General features: G+C 33.2%; 1 protein-coding gene across 4 annotated transcripts in view; it reads right to left on the reverse strand.

The window, feature by feature from the left end:
• LOC127868799 (zinc finger ZZ-type and EF-hand domain-containing protein 1-like) overlaps window positions 1–14,714 on the reverse strand; it is a 108,649-nt gene that overhangs the window by 92,729 nt on the left and 1,206 nt on the right. For all 4 annotated transcript variants that reach the window (XR_008044252.1, XM_052410874.1, XM_052410873.1 and 1 more), the window contains exons 2-11: window positions 11,586–11,625; window positions 9,603–9,684; window positions 8,804–8,960; window positions 7,614–7,758; window positions 6,289–6,353; window positions 2,996–3,119; window positions 1,661–1,769; window positions 874–939; window positions 365–511; window positions 67–119 (exon numbers count right to left, since the gene is read on the reverse strand). Coding sequence is in view for 3 of the 4 variants with exons in the window: in XM_052410874.1 (XP_052266834.1) it covers window positions 67–119; window positions 365–511; window positions 874–939; window positions 1,661–1,769; window positions 2,996–3,119; window positions 6,289–6,353; window positions 7,614–7,758; window positions 8,804–8,960; window positions 9,603–9,684; window positions 11,586–11,625 (988 nt within the window). In the remaining variant the exon portion in view is untranslated. The remainder of the gene's footprint in view (window positions 1–66; window positions 120–364; window positions 512–873; window positions 940–1,660; window positions 1,770–2,995; window positions 3,120–6,288; window positions 6,354–7,613; window positions 7,759–8,803; window positions 8,961–9,602; window positions 9,685–11,585; window positions 11,626–14,714) is intronic.

A 14,714-nucleotide genomic window follows, 5' to 3' on the forward strand; every position in this document is an offset into this window, starting at 1 on the left:
CTGTGGAAAAACTATTGAGCAAAACATATACATTCATTAAAGTATCAAAACCATCAAATGGCTTACTTGGATAGTGGCATTTGGCATCCTTCAATATAACAAAATCTCCAGAAATGTTGCTGAAAAAAATTAAATCAATTAAAAAATTAATTGCAACAATAAATATCATGTTTAATTGAATAAAAACCTTATAAAAATTAATAATAATACTGAGAAATAAATTATGTAAAATATTGAAAAAGATCATTTGACTTGAACCTTACAAAACATATATAATTCTAATTTATAAAGATTATTTTTCAATAACAGTGGCTAAAAACAGTAAAGAGCTTTAAATAGTATGAAACATGAGCAGAAAACCGACCTTGGAATCCTGACATCTTTTATTTCTCTGAAGCTTCTAATGCTGGGCCCTGCCGAGACGGTGACATACTCAGGCATGTAGCTCGAGTCAGAGGACACCACATGGATTGACAGAGACTTCACAACCACGTGTGGCTTCATGTACAGTCTGATATAGAGAAAGAAATATTATCTACTTCTGTTTGTCTTCTAGGGATTCTGATCAATTACTGATCTGCCTGTTAAATTATAACAGCTTTGAATTCCAGTATACAATTTTAGCCAATTATTTTGCAATGTCTTAAGAATAAAAAATATTCTTTTTTGATGTTAATAAATAGTAACTTTATGTAAATATTATGTTTATTTCAACTTAAATATATGTTAATAGAGATTAAATCTGGATGTTCTATTCAGTTCCACTTAATAATTTTACACCAATAATTCAATTTTCTTTAACTTTTGCAACCAGTAAAGATCAAGAAACACAAAACACAAGCAATCCAACATAATGTATGAAGACAGCATCACCTGATCCAGTGTGAGCGTGCAGCCCCGTCTGACTGCCAGAACGTGTGGGGGAGCCCATTGGTCAGCCTGGCAAACAAGGGGCAGTAAATAACATTTAAAGGGACCGTCAACCACAAACAACAAAAAATTATTTTAATTAATATAAACTAATAATTGTAAAAAATACGGTGTTTAAGAACTTTTTTTTCTTCGTCTTTAATGGTTGACGGTACCTTTAAGAGACATTACTCAAGATATATGTATGTTGAATAAATATCATCTATTTTGTTTACAAACAAGCAGAACCAAATGTCTGAATTTTACAATTGCAATTAAAAAAGTGCATGTTAACTGAACTGAATTGTCTATGAAACATGCTTGTCAGACAAAATATAACTTTCATAATCTTTGAGCTTGATTTTACAACTTGACTAACTGTGTTGTCTGAGGATATAGTCTTGGGGAGTAATAATTCAAACACATTAAAATCCTCTAATGCATTATAGATAACAAGCAAAAACAGAATCTGGACAGACACAAAACCGAACTACCCATGAATTGACCGTGTGATTACAACATGCCCTCCAAAGGAAGCTAACAAAGGCATACAGAAACTAAAAGTTTACGGTCACATGATTTTAAGAATTTCCTTTCCTTGATTAATGGATATAGACCCATACTGTTAAGAGACCATGGTGACAATAAATATTCATTCATGTAATACATGTATATAGACACTATTTTGTATATGCATTTTATGGAAGGTGCTCCCAATTACAGATCTCACAGTCCTATTTATTACTAGTACCTGTACACATCTGATGTGTTGGAGGAGACCTCTATCTTACTGTAGCATGGGTTGAGAAGCTTCACTTCCTCCCCATCTGACAGTGCAGCATCCGTCACATCTCCCTTAGCTAGTGGGTATAGCAAAAGAACATTGGGTGTTGGAAAAGGGTAAATAATCAATGTTTTGTGCCAAGCATAAACAACTGTATTTTTAGGCAACACTCACATCATTTTCTAATTATACTATAATTTTAAACCAGTAACTCTTGTAGCATACATGAAAATATCAAACACAATAACATCGGTTTCCCAGTATTTGGAAGGATGTCACGTTTAAAAACATAGTGTACTAAAATAACCAAAGTAAATTTTGTCCTGATTATAATCAAGTTAAAATGAAACTAAATAAATGTGTTTAATAGATAGCAATAGAATCAAGCGACAGTGAACACTCAAGGTTGTTGAATAGAATAATACAAGCCAAATGTGAACCAAACTTGACAAGGGCTATAGTTCGGAAACATTTAAAAGCGGCTTTTTCACGTTTTGGTAAATTGATAAAATTTGCAAAAAATAGTTCATATTTGTATATAATAGTTGTAGTTATGATATTTGTGAGGATACTGTAATATTGAAAATTTACCAAGCTCTAAAATATCCATTATATGCATCTTTTGATGATTTAAATACCTGAAAATAATAAAGCGTTGCAATGCGAAACGATTGAATAATTTGAAGAGTTCTGTTGATGTTGTTATATTTCTTGACACAATGATGATTGCTTATATAAAGTAAAAAATACATCACTTATTGTATGAGCACGGATGGCCGAGTGGTCTAAGCGTTAAGACTTTTACTACAGGGTCAGTGGTTCAAGCCCAGTTGAGGGTGTTTTTTGTTTCTTTCTTTAATTTAATTCTTGATTTTTACTTGAGCTTTTTAGATCCAATGTTTACATTTATCAATATAAAGCATTTAATGACAAACTCCAATACATGCCAAAATCTGTGAAAAGGTCCCTTTAAGTTTCATAAGAAAAAATTGGTTTTCTTTTTTTTTTATGTAATAATCCTAAAACTACATCAAGTATTTCTATTTCACTTCTATCTAAAATAGTTCAGAGCAATCACCAGGTAAGTAAAACAACTGATATATTATTCAAACCCGAGTTCAGTAAATGAGAAGAGGAAAACCAGTCACTTCATAGTTATAACACGCCAATACGGAAGCCTGACCACTAGCTTTATACATGAATATATTAAATTTAAATAAACATGTTATTAATGCTCATAGCAATCAAGAATTTCAAGTTTTTTTAACATATCCCTTGTCACAAACTAAGTACCAATCTTACCTGATTCCTTCATGAGGTTGAGTGTATGTTTGAGGACTGACAGCCTCATGCTGGACGTGTTGTTGAAGCCGTTCAGATAGGGGAATGGCAGACTGTGGCTTGGGGCGCGGTTACGTACCAGATACTGCAGATCAGAAATAGTTTTAGGCTCATAATGTGTAACAGTGTTATATCATCACTCAAAAGAGAGATTATAAATTTCATGGGTACTCACACAATTTAAGATTTTTTTTTATCTTATCATATATTAAGTCAGTGATGTGTAAATATCAAATGGTTTTTTTTGCACGGACCAGTTCATGGCAAAAATCTACTTGATCAAAAAGAACTGTCACTAATCCAAACAATTTTTTTTTTAATTTTTACCTATATTTTCATTAATACAAACTAGACAATTTGTTTATTTGGTTGTACAGTACAATAACATTCCTATATAATGCACATGTATTATTTCAACACCCTGAAAAAGTATGTGCTGATTTGACAAGTAAAAAGGTAACATTTACTTGTTAAAAACACACATGAGCAGAGTCTGGCAATTTGGGCACATTCTATTGACATGATTTTTTACAATGAAAACAAGTATTTCAAGCAATACAGGAGCCCCATACCAGTGATAACTCCTGCTACTTACATGTAAGGTTTTTCTTTACCTACAAAGTGTCCTTCAAATATCTAACATTTGTAAAATGTCTTATTAAAATCTCATGTACACTTGTCATAGATGTATTAAAGTCATGTTTGTGCTTACCTTTGAGCAGATATTTCACGTATAGGTAAAAAAATGTGCAAAACCCTCACACCCTAGCTTTTGAGGTATGGCAGTATTTAATAAATTTTAGTGTTATTCTGTTTCCAGTAACAGTCACCTTCTGACCTAAGGTCATTCATGACCCTGTCATCAATCTAGAGGTGCATATCAAGTTTCCTATCTTATTTTTTGTTTAGAGTTATTTCATATTTTGTGGTTGGATGGACAAATAGAGGGAGGAAGGGATTAACAGACAGGTGGCAGTCAAACCTTAGTCCAATCTCTAAAACAAGTTGCTGGATAGTTTTTTATTATGTTTAGGAAAAGTAATTTGACCACTGAGCTAATCCTGACACCATCATCAGTAAGTACACCATGTTAGAGGAAAATATTTTAGAACTGTTTTAATTATCATAAGATCAAATTTTGTGGACAGGCGGACAGAGGGCAAACCAATTGCCCCTTCCAGTGAAACAACAGTTATAGTAGGGGAATTAAAAAGGAATTCAGCATAAAATGATACACAAACAAGCAAATTCATTGAATTGATATCCCCCGCCACTTCTCCTCATTGATATACATATATATCTAAACACCTGTGAAGTTTCATGTTGATATCTTGTATAGTTACTGAGACATAGCCATCAAAAGTTTGTGACAGACTGAAGGATTGACTGATAGACTGATGGGCGGACAAACAATGCAAATTCTATATCCCAGTGTCCGACAAATCCATTGCCCGGAGCCCGGGGGCTACCGATATTTTTCATCGGGCTACTGAAATTTTCCAGCTGCCGCCCGCCGGGCTACTATAAATCTATAAGAGCGGTAGCCCGGTTTATTGACAGACATACGTAGAATAAACACGCTGACCATGTGTGTGTACACTGTGTATTGCTTATAATCCGATATCAAAGTGCAATCAATTATCTAATCAGTCACCGATCACTTGCGGTAATGTCTTAAACAGTAACAGTGTATTTTAATCATCCAATCAGAATCAACATTTGTCGTCTGCTAATAGTATAATGAGAGCCAGTTGGATAGTTGGCGCACTTGATGCAACATCATTTCGCAGTTTGGAATTCTTTGTTAACCGCAACAATGAGTAATAGCGACAATGTTTTTGATGTCGTTAAATATCCAAGGACGCCAAACATTAAATAAATCAAAACAATAGCGGATTCTTCAAAACGGTAACGAAACCGAAAATGAATATTAATGACAACTTTGTGAACGCGGTTAACACCTGCTAATTAGTTTGCATTGTCAATTAATAATTGGATTAATCGACTGTTAATCAATAATCCCATGTATGCCCGATTTATATTTTTAAAACCAAATTATGGGTGGGTAATATAGACGATAAGAGTCATAAACACAAACGTTTGAAATTTTCTAAAATGTCAAATGAAATTCGGCATATGGTTCTATTTAAAGATATGATGAAATAAGCTCCCAATCAGGAGCGTTGTATTGCAACATGCGTAAATAACCTGCCACGGTTTGCAATGAATTTCTTTGTCCTGATAAAAAGCACGCGAAAATTGGCGTGGGTGTATTTATTTGTAAATAAAAATTTTGTAGCGGGTACAGAATTGAGATCATTTAATTTCCATTAAAAGTTTCGTTGTGAATTTCAACTAAAGTACCGGGGTATCTCGCGAATTATTTGGCATTGACGTTTTCTCTTAATAAAATATCATGTAAACACGCTGTATCATTACCGTTACGCTGTATCAGTTCCTTTATTATTGAAACAATTATTGTATTGTATACTGACTGCACACAAGTGTCTTAACATACGGATGCAATACGTAAATTCGGACAGTACTTAAAGTCAGACACAAGTAAATAAATGATTTAATACTCATGATTTCTTGAAACTCGGTATTTGTTGTTAAAAAGGGCAATTGCATTGATTAACACCATACGAGTCAATCGTATTGATCATCTAAACGCTTTATTTACGTTTACGACTTAACGTGCTGTCCTAATTTAAGTATACATACATGTGCACATACATGTAATATCTACATGTAGTATATGATTTTCTTTGGTACATTTACATTTAAGTACACGGTGCCTGTACTGTAACATTAATTTAAGATATTGACTGTGTACATCAGACTACTTGCTGTTTTATGTATATGTATGTATACATATTATGTATATGTAAATGAAGAAATAAAATAAAGATGAAAACCTGCCTCTTATCATTTTGTAGGAAAATTTTATGGGCTACCAAATATTTTTATTGGTAGCCCAGCGGGCTACCTGAAAAATAAAAAATTTGTCGGACACTGATATCCATATGCATTTGGCGGGGGATAATTATAGATTTATCTTACCAATATTTAACAACATCGCACTACTGAACATAAACTATTGCTGTTGTTTGACAATGATGTCATTTGTTACTATTTCTGACATAAAAAAGCAATTGTAAATAACTGCAATATGTTTCTAGCCTTTTATTTATAGTAATAACCATAGTCAAATGTAGTGAGCTTGTATTTTTCTGACAGAATTGTGTGCTCACCTTTAGAAGCTTATCTGCGTGCTGGCTCACTGCATTTTTGTCCTCAGAATAAACATCAACAAATCCTGCAAAGGAAATACAAACTTAACAATAATACATTTCCAAGTAATTTTACATTTTAACTCAAATTTTATTAATAATGAATCAAATAAAGTTTTAAGAAAAAATCTAGCCAACTTTTACAAAAATATCAAGGATGGGAAAAAAATAACTATTTATTAACCAAAAGTACTTATTATAGAAAATATTTTTTATTTTGTCATAACTTTTCTAAACAAGAGCACCGCATAACAGGTGCCACGCTCGGCTGCGAAAGCTTGTCAGATTTTTTTTTTTTTTTAGAGGGATAATTATTGTAATGAACATCAAAGAAATGATAATTATATCATTAAAAAAAAAACTTTGACAAATCAATCATTTGGGTTATAAATAATCTAAATAATAAATCTGTACAGTAACTGTGAAAAGAACTTCAATTCTTGGTAAGGAAATATATAATATGAGATTTATAATTATATAAATTACTTCCCTTGAAAATAATTGTCTGTAACAAATCTCTATTTTTAGTAGCAAATAATTAAAAGCCACTTCCGTGACTGTAGATTCACCACTCAAAATGTGCAGCTCCATGAGATACACATGCATGCCAAATATATAAAGTGGCTATGTTCAATATTGAATAATTATCTGCCTTTAAAGCTTATTACTTCCCTTAAATTTGTATTTTTTACCGTAGACTGTAAAGGATGACCTTGACCTTTTACCACAATGTGTTTGTCAGAAACACAATGCCGCCTACTGCGCCGCTTTGATTTATTTAACAAAAATATATACGTGGGCAGGTCAGATAACTATGTCCATTTAAAGCTTATTACTTCCCTTGACTTTGTTTTTTCGACCCTAGACCTTGAAGTATGATGTTCACCTTGAAATTTTACCACTAAAAATGTGCAGCTCCATGAGATACAAATGCATGCCAAGTATCAAGTTGCTATCTTCAATATTTAAAAAGTTATGGCCAATGTTAAGGTTTTAGCACTACGCCTACGGCGGACAATGAGCTGGCTATGACAATAGCTCCGAAAACAGCCAAGCTAAAAATCTGAAAAACATATAACTTTTGGGTTTGAAATGCAAATTACTTCAAAAACTGCATGTGGTCAGTTAAAGCTTCAGAATAAATTTTTCGATTGAACAGTAAAAAATGATCCAATATCATGCCAATACCTTTTAGCTGTGATTCAATTTAAGGGTCTCTTATATTGTATTCATATAATTAATTATCAGGTTTGACATTTCCCGCCGGGCTGATACCCACTGCATACCTGGAGTAATAGTGCAGGCCTGCAGCATGCGTATACTCTTGCCAAGCTCCCCGATGATGTTCGGACCACTGGAGTACTTAAGAGCAGACAAAGCTGTGCTGATCTCTATGATTCCTGTGCCGTCAGTGTCCATTTGCTGGAAAACCTGCAACAAGAGAGAACTAAACAAACTTGAAAGAAATTGAAGTGCACTTTTTTTTCTACAAAAAGTGAAATCCAGTATGTTGCAATGAAAGCCGGTGGTTAAGGGTTTTTAGTTAATAAACAAGAGCTTTGTCACAGACAAAACAGCAGTCTCCTAAGGGGTTAATGTCATTAATATAACAACAAAATCTCTATAACTGTCATCAACCTAGCTAAACAACCTTTTAGTTATGGCAGGATCCAGATTTTAGATTTCAATTATGTCTGTAGCGATAGCAACTATAATTTTGGTCTGACAAAAAATAAAATATCGTGCAAATTAACCATATGGCTATCTATGAACATACCAAGTTTCATTAACAAAGCTTTAGTACTTTTTTGTCAAATCTAAACTAAAATTACCTGTCCTTCCTTCTTTTGGGAATTATCAAACTGCTTAAAAACTACTGCTTTGTCACAAAAGTCACAGGCAGTTAATGGGCACATAACTGAGGTAAATGTGGCATGAAAAAGGTGTCATGCACATCTACACTTCAAGTTGATGACTTACAATTGAATTCAAAAGCTGGACAAATTTGTGAGTAGTTTGATCCAAAACATTTTAAGCAAACAGACCAAACACAAACCTACAGACCGACTAACTGATTGTCAAACTTCATTTATGGTGGTTGTATAATGAATTCAATTTAAAAATAATTGTATTTGATAAATTCTAAGATTTTTGGTGTCAAGTCATTCAATCAAAGTAACACTCTTTTTTTGCATATGGATTGTACTTCAAATCTGTTGACTCCTAAATGTAAATGCTTGACAATGATACATATAATTGTACACTTGACTTTGAGTGGATAACAAATGTCTTTTTACATGAGGAAGCCACTAAACAAAGCAACAATGGACTAAGAAAAACTAAAAATTAAAAGACTAATGAAATAAAATTACATTAAATCCAGTCCCTCAACCTCCCAGTTATCATAACAAAAAGCTAAAAACATTCAAAATTTCAATACATAAATTAAAAAAAAAACAGTTTCAGAGATCGCTACCCTGATAGCATCATCCCGGGATGTGGATCCCTTTGACATGAGGAAGTCACAGAACTGTGCCAGGGTGGTTGACTCCTCCCCCTTTCTCTCCTTCTCTTCCAGCCAGCGCACAATCTGATGGCGATGCTGCTCCATTACATTTTCTTGTATGTCCTCTCTGAAACCAGACATTTTTCAAAACTTATTTTTCCAAATATGAGCAGTGTTTCATTCATATCTTTGCAGTGAGTTAACCTGATAATACTTTTGCAGGGTGAACTGGTCTAATAATACTAAGTTCACATATTAAGGCCAGTAATTGACAAATTTTGTACTACTTTAACAAAAGTAAAGGGGAAAATGGCTGTAGTAATAGTTTCTGACCAATCGTCACAAATATCGTATAAACAGTTATGGATCCTGGCATGTCAACTGGTAGAAACAGTTCCACCCTAGCTTTACAAAGGGTAGAAACAGAGACTTGCATCACAAAGAGTAGAAACAGTAAGGAATTAATTGATTGAAAATTGGAAGAAACAGTTTTGTAGCTTACCAGTACTAAGACAAAGCTTAGAAACAGCTTAAGAGTCCAAACTCCACAAATTCAAAATTCTTCTATAGTCTGAATAGACCTAAGAAAGTATTTAAAAATTACAAACAAAAAATGAGATAAACCTGTAAATTGATTAATAATAGCTATGAGTAATAGAGCAAGAACTTGGATATTTAGAAAACTTACCACAATGGCAAATCAAAACTCACAGAATATCCAATAATTATTAACTCTCACTTGATATACATGCAAGATCAAGGGACTTACTTGATTTTTCCTGCCACAGTCCGAAGTTCATCATGTTTGAAGAGCGAGTCCAGTAGTTCAGTCAGAGAAGGGCTGTCCTTCTCTATAATACCACAAAGAGCATTCTAAACTGAATTTGTTTTCTTAATTCATGTACTGATGTAAAATTTGCACACCAAAATATATAGCTGCTTGACCTGATAGTGACGGTGCATATTGGTATACTATTAAACTCCTATTTATAATAATACTCATTTTTGTAAAAAAAAAATTAACAAAGACAACACAACATTATTCAATAATTGCTACTTAAAATGTGAAAGCAGCTCCTTGATAGAAGTCATATGGAGGTCAAATTTTGACATAAACACTTGCATTGTTAAAACTATATGCACAGGTGATGGTTCATCCTTGATTGTCTTTATAACTAATAAAAGAACAGAAACACTATGGTAATGGTTAAATGAAATTATAACTTCACAGAGCCAAAGTGATAAATATAGAATTGTTTATTGCCAATTTAAGGCCATTATTTTTGCATCTTTTGTTTTACAGTAGCCCAGACCGTTAATTTCGACAAATACAAATATACTTTCTTAAATAAATTGTATGCTAAGGGCTGTAACAAATAGAAGTTTCAACGTATGGATTGATGCAATGTCTTGTTCAACAACCACTCAAAACACTTGAAATTTAAATTTGCAATTATAAAATGTTGTGTAAGTTTGTTCTACAAACACACACAGACATTATATTGTTAAGGCTAAACCATGCCTTTTTTCCTGAAACCAATAATCTTGTTGTTTGTCTGATATTTACCTCAAACTTACAGATATTTATGTACAAATGAACACTATTTTTAGCAACATATTCCATGTTCTGGCTTACTTTCCCTCTAAAAAATAAAGGGCACGATCTAGAACAATCTTATGCAAATAATAATGATTTTATCTTTGTTTTAAACATATATTTACAAATCAAATAACATGGCACAAGTTTTCTGAAAATGCAAAAATGCATACTATTTAGAATATATGCTGCCATAAAAATAAAAAACAACAACATATAAATGAATGAGAAAGATAAAAAACACTAGTTTAGAATTTAAACAAGATATGTTTGTGAAACACAATGTCCCCCTATATGATGTTTGACCTTGAAGGATGACCTTGACCTTGTGAAGGATGACCTTGACCTTGACCTTTCACCACTCAAAATGTGCAGCTCCATGAGATACACATGCATGACAAATATCAAGTTGCTATCTTCAATATTGCACAAGTATTCATAAAATAAGCGATTTGGGCCACATATATTTGACCTCTGACCTTGAAGGATGACCTTGACCTTGACCTTTCACCACTCAAAATGTGCAGCTCCATGAGATACACATGCATGCCAAATATCAAGTTGCTATCTTCAATATTGCAAAAGTATTCATAAAATGAGCGATTTTGGCCACATATATTTGACCTTTGACCTTGAAGGATGACCTTGACCTTTCACCACTCAAAATGTGCAGCTTCATGAGATACACATGCATGCCAAATATGAAGTTGCTATCTTCAATATCGCAAAAGTTATTGCAAAATGTTAAAGTTGGCGCAAACAGACCAACAGACAGACCAACAGACAGACCAACAGACAGGGCAAAAACAATATGTCCCCCACTACTATAGTGGGGGACATAAAAATCATAATTAATGCATTTTAAACAAATATGACTTTACTGTATATGTTTTGTGCAATAAATGTTAATAATTGTATTCATTTTAAAAATAAAAACTAACTAAGACCTATTTTCCAAGATTTTTTTTCTGATAAACTGATCAATGTTTGTAATTTTATTTTTATTTTTTCCAAACATATTTTGTTTTTGAAGTTCCTGTTAATCAAATGAAACACAAATGTTGGCTTTAGATACCATAGTTTGCTAATCAAAATGTGAGATGTACTGATAATAAGTGTTTTTTTTTAAATTAGAAGTAAAATGGTGGTCCTTACCAACAGCTGCTTCAGTATCTGAGGCACCTTCATCCATCATCTTTAGAAAAAAACAACATATTTCCAAAATAAGTAAAGTAAATTAAGTAAAGCAAACACATAGATTTATTTTCATTTCTAATTATAAAAAGGATAAAGCGTACACAGTGTTTTTTTAGAAAAATATTTGGCAAAATCTCGAAATTTATATACATGTCCCAAATGATTGTCTAAAATTCCCAATTGACAGTTCCATTTTATTTAATTTTAGAATGAAAATTAACAAGAGCTATTCGAGTTCTTGACAGTATAACATAAGCCATCATGGAGAGGGGGGGGGGAATATAATGTGGGTGTGTGATCATTTAATAGATGATCTTTCAAAAATAAGAAAAAAAAAGCTTTTTTTTTTGGGGGGGGGGGGTGGTTGAGGGGGGGGGGTATAATGTGGGTGGGTGATCATTTAATAGATGATCTTTCAAAAATAAGAAGAAATATTTTTTTTTGGGGGGGGGGGGTTCTGGGGGGGTGTGGGGGATGGTTTGGGTGGAGTGCATTGTGGTATGTAAGGTAAGTGTTGTTTTGTCAAATTTTAACATAGATTTATCAATAATATGCATATTCTAAGTATAAAAGGGGCAATAGTTCTCTCAAAATGCTTGATACAGTTGTCTGCTCTTGTTTATAGGTTGGGGTCATGATTGTTAACAAGTATGCAAAATATGAAAGCAATATGTCAAGGGACACAGGAAATATTTAGGGTAGTACGCAAACTTTAACATAGAATTATCAATAATATGCATATTTTAAGTATAACAGGGGCCATAATTATGTCAAAATGCTTGATACAGTTGTCTGCTTTTGTTTATAGGTTGGGGTCATGATGGTTAACAAGTATGCAAAATATGAAAGCAATATGTCAAAGGACATTGAAAATATTTGGGGTAGAACGCAAACTTTAACATTTGCACGCAAACGGACACGTCAACGCCGACGTCGGGGTGAGTAGGATAGCTCCACTATATATATTTCATATATAATAGTCGAGCTAAAAATTCATGTTAATTTCCACCTCTATGCAAACACGATGTTAAAAACACTTTCATTGTAAATTTTTTGTATTGCTAAGCAAAATAAACCATCAAAATTGTCAAATAATATAATTTAACCCAATTCAAAGCTCCTGAACCTATTACCAAAATGATGATAATAAAGACAATACTTAAAGTCGGTTGTGGTGGAGACATTTGAGATTCAAATAAAGAAACTAAATAGAATTTTATAATCCTATTTGTATGAGGAGCCTGACCAAGGCATGATTCAAGTAACAACATTCATGCTATTCAACATAACCTTTGTAGGCCAACTAACAACTGAAAGTTTAATAATGATTGCATCCACATGTTTTATTGTCTGCACAATAAGTGCCAGGAATATAAATTAACACTTTGTAAATTGCCAAATTGCATTTGTTGTCTGCCATTTGTTGTCTGACATACTTTAATTTCTCTGAAAAGTCCAATCAGCTGAATATAGAACTTATTAGGTCAAATTATGTTGTTAGGTTGTCAATCTATATATTTTTTTCTAGTTTTCACATGAACTCAAGTGTTTATAATCAACCTTGCTTGATTATTTTTGTGAATGGTATCAGCTCAGTCATCATGCATGTTGACCAAAGTTCTCATCAGAAGCTTAATAAGTGGCAATTTATAACTTTTACTATAAATCAATTTATCTAAACCTAAGCACGCAGGCCTTGACACTAACTTTTTTGACAGGGTTTCCGGAGGGAGCCCTACTTTCAACTTTTGGTGACCCTCACCCAAACTAGGATTCGCTCCTGTTTCGACGCACAGAGTAAGGGCAAATTTGTACAAGAAGCATACTAGTACATATTTTTATGTAGATGATCCCCCTCTATACGTTATTTATGACTTTATTTGGGTCCGTTATGACTTTTTAAGGAAAAAGCTATGGATAATAACATTTATTTAATTGCTGAACACTTTTTCTCACGCATAGATATGCATTATCTCACTGGATCGATTCCCCAATGCATCCGTATCAGCCCAACTCATTTCAATTACTGCATATTTACTTCTTTTTTCGTCGCTTTTCATTGCCAGATAATCCCTTATATTCCATTTTTAATAATAAACTCAAGAATTTCATAAACGTTAACATTGGCCTTTTTTCTAAACTAGCAAACTAATTTTGGCATATGTGACTATTTAAAGATGTGATGAAATAATTTTCAATCGGGACCGGGTTTTCCAACACACACATATGTTGCCTGACTTGCTGTTCAATAAATTGTAAATGTCTGCATACTGAGACAAAGAAACAGCAGAAATACACGAAGCACTGTTTATTTGAAGCTAGAATCTGTTAATGTCGTGTTAACATTAAAATTCAGAAACGTGTTTCGAATTACATATTTATTTATGCCAATTTGACATTTCTACAAAACATTTTAGTGGTATGTAATGAATTCAACTTTAATTTGTTAAATATTTGTACGAGTTGAATAAATGATTTTACTCTACATTGTGTATTTTGCATGCAATGCACAATTTCCACATGAATTATACCCGGTTGCCATCACCAGTCTTCTAAATAACTTGCAGTGATTTTATTGTTAAAGTGACCATTTGTGGTACGTGACAACAACAACAAACTGTCACAAAACCACACACTTATGCAGGCTTCCTGAAAAGGCCGGACCGCCGGTCTTGTCCGGCAAAATTCTTTATGGTCCAGCGAAGTTTCTAATATCGCTGGTCCTTGTGACAGGCCAAATAAACTATGACTAAATACTGAAAAGTCTAATACTTGCCAAAAGAACGAAAACATCTCATTAGAATATCTCTTTTCGTGAATTTCAAACCTTTTTGTCATTATAGAAACACTAATGCGTCACGAGTTCTTAAGAGTGCTCTCCCTTTGTTGGTTTTACTTAATTCTTCAGTTATAATATCACACTGTTTGGTCAGATGAATTTTTGTCCGAACAGGCCAATTTTTCCATCAGCCTGTCCGGTTGACAGGCACTTTTTGGGACTTTTCAGGAAGCCTGCTTATGGCGTGTACGCCATTTGTCGTCTGCATAATTTTACTGCAGGTAATGCAGGCCTACCAGTGCTGTCAC

This window comes from Dreissena polymorpha, chromosome 2, assembly GCF_020536995.1.
Source record: "Dreissena polymorpha isolate Duluth1 chromosome 2, UMN_Dpol_1.0, whole genome shotgun sequence".
In the NCBI taxonomy this organism is placed as follows: domain Eukaryota; kingdom Metazoa; phylum Mollusca; class Bivalvia; order Myida; family Dreissenidae; genus Dreissena; species Dreissena polymorpha.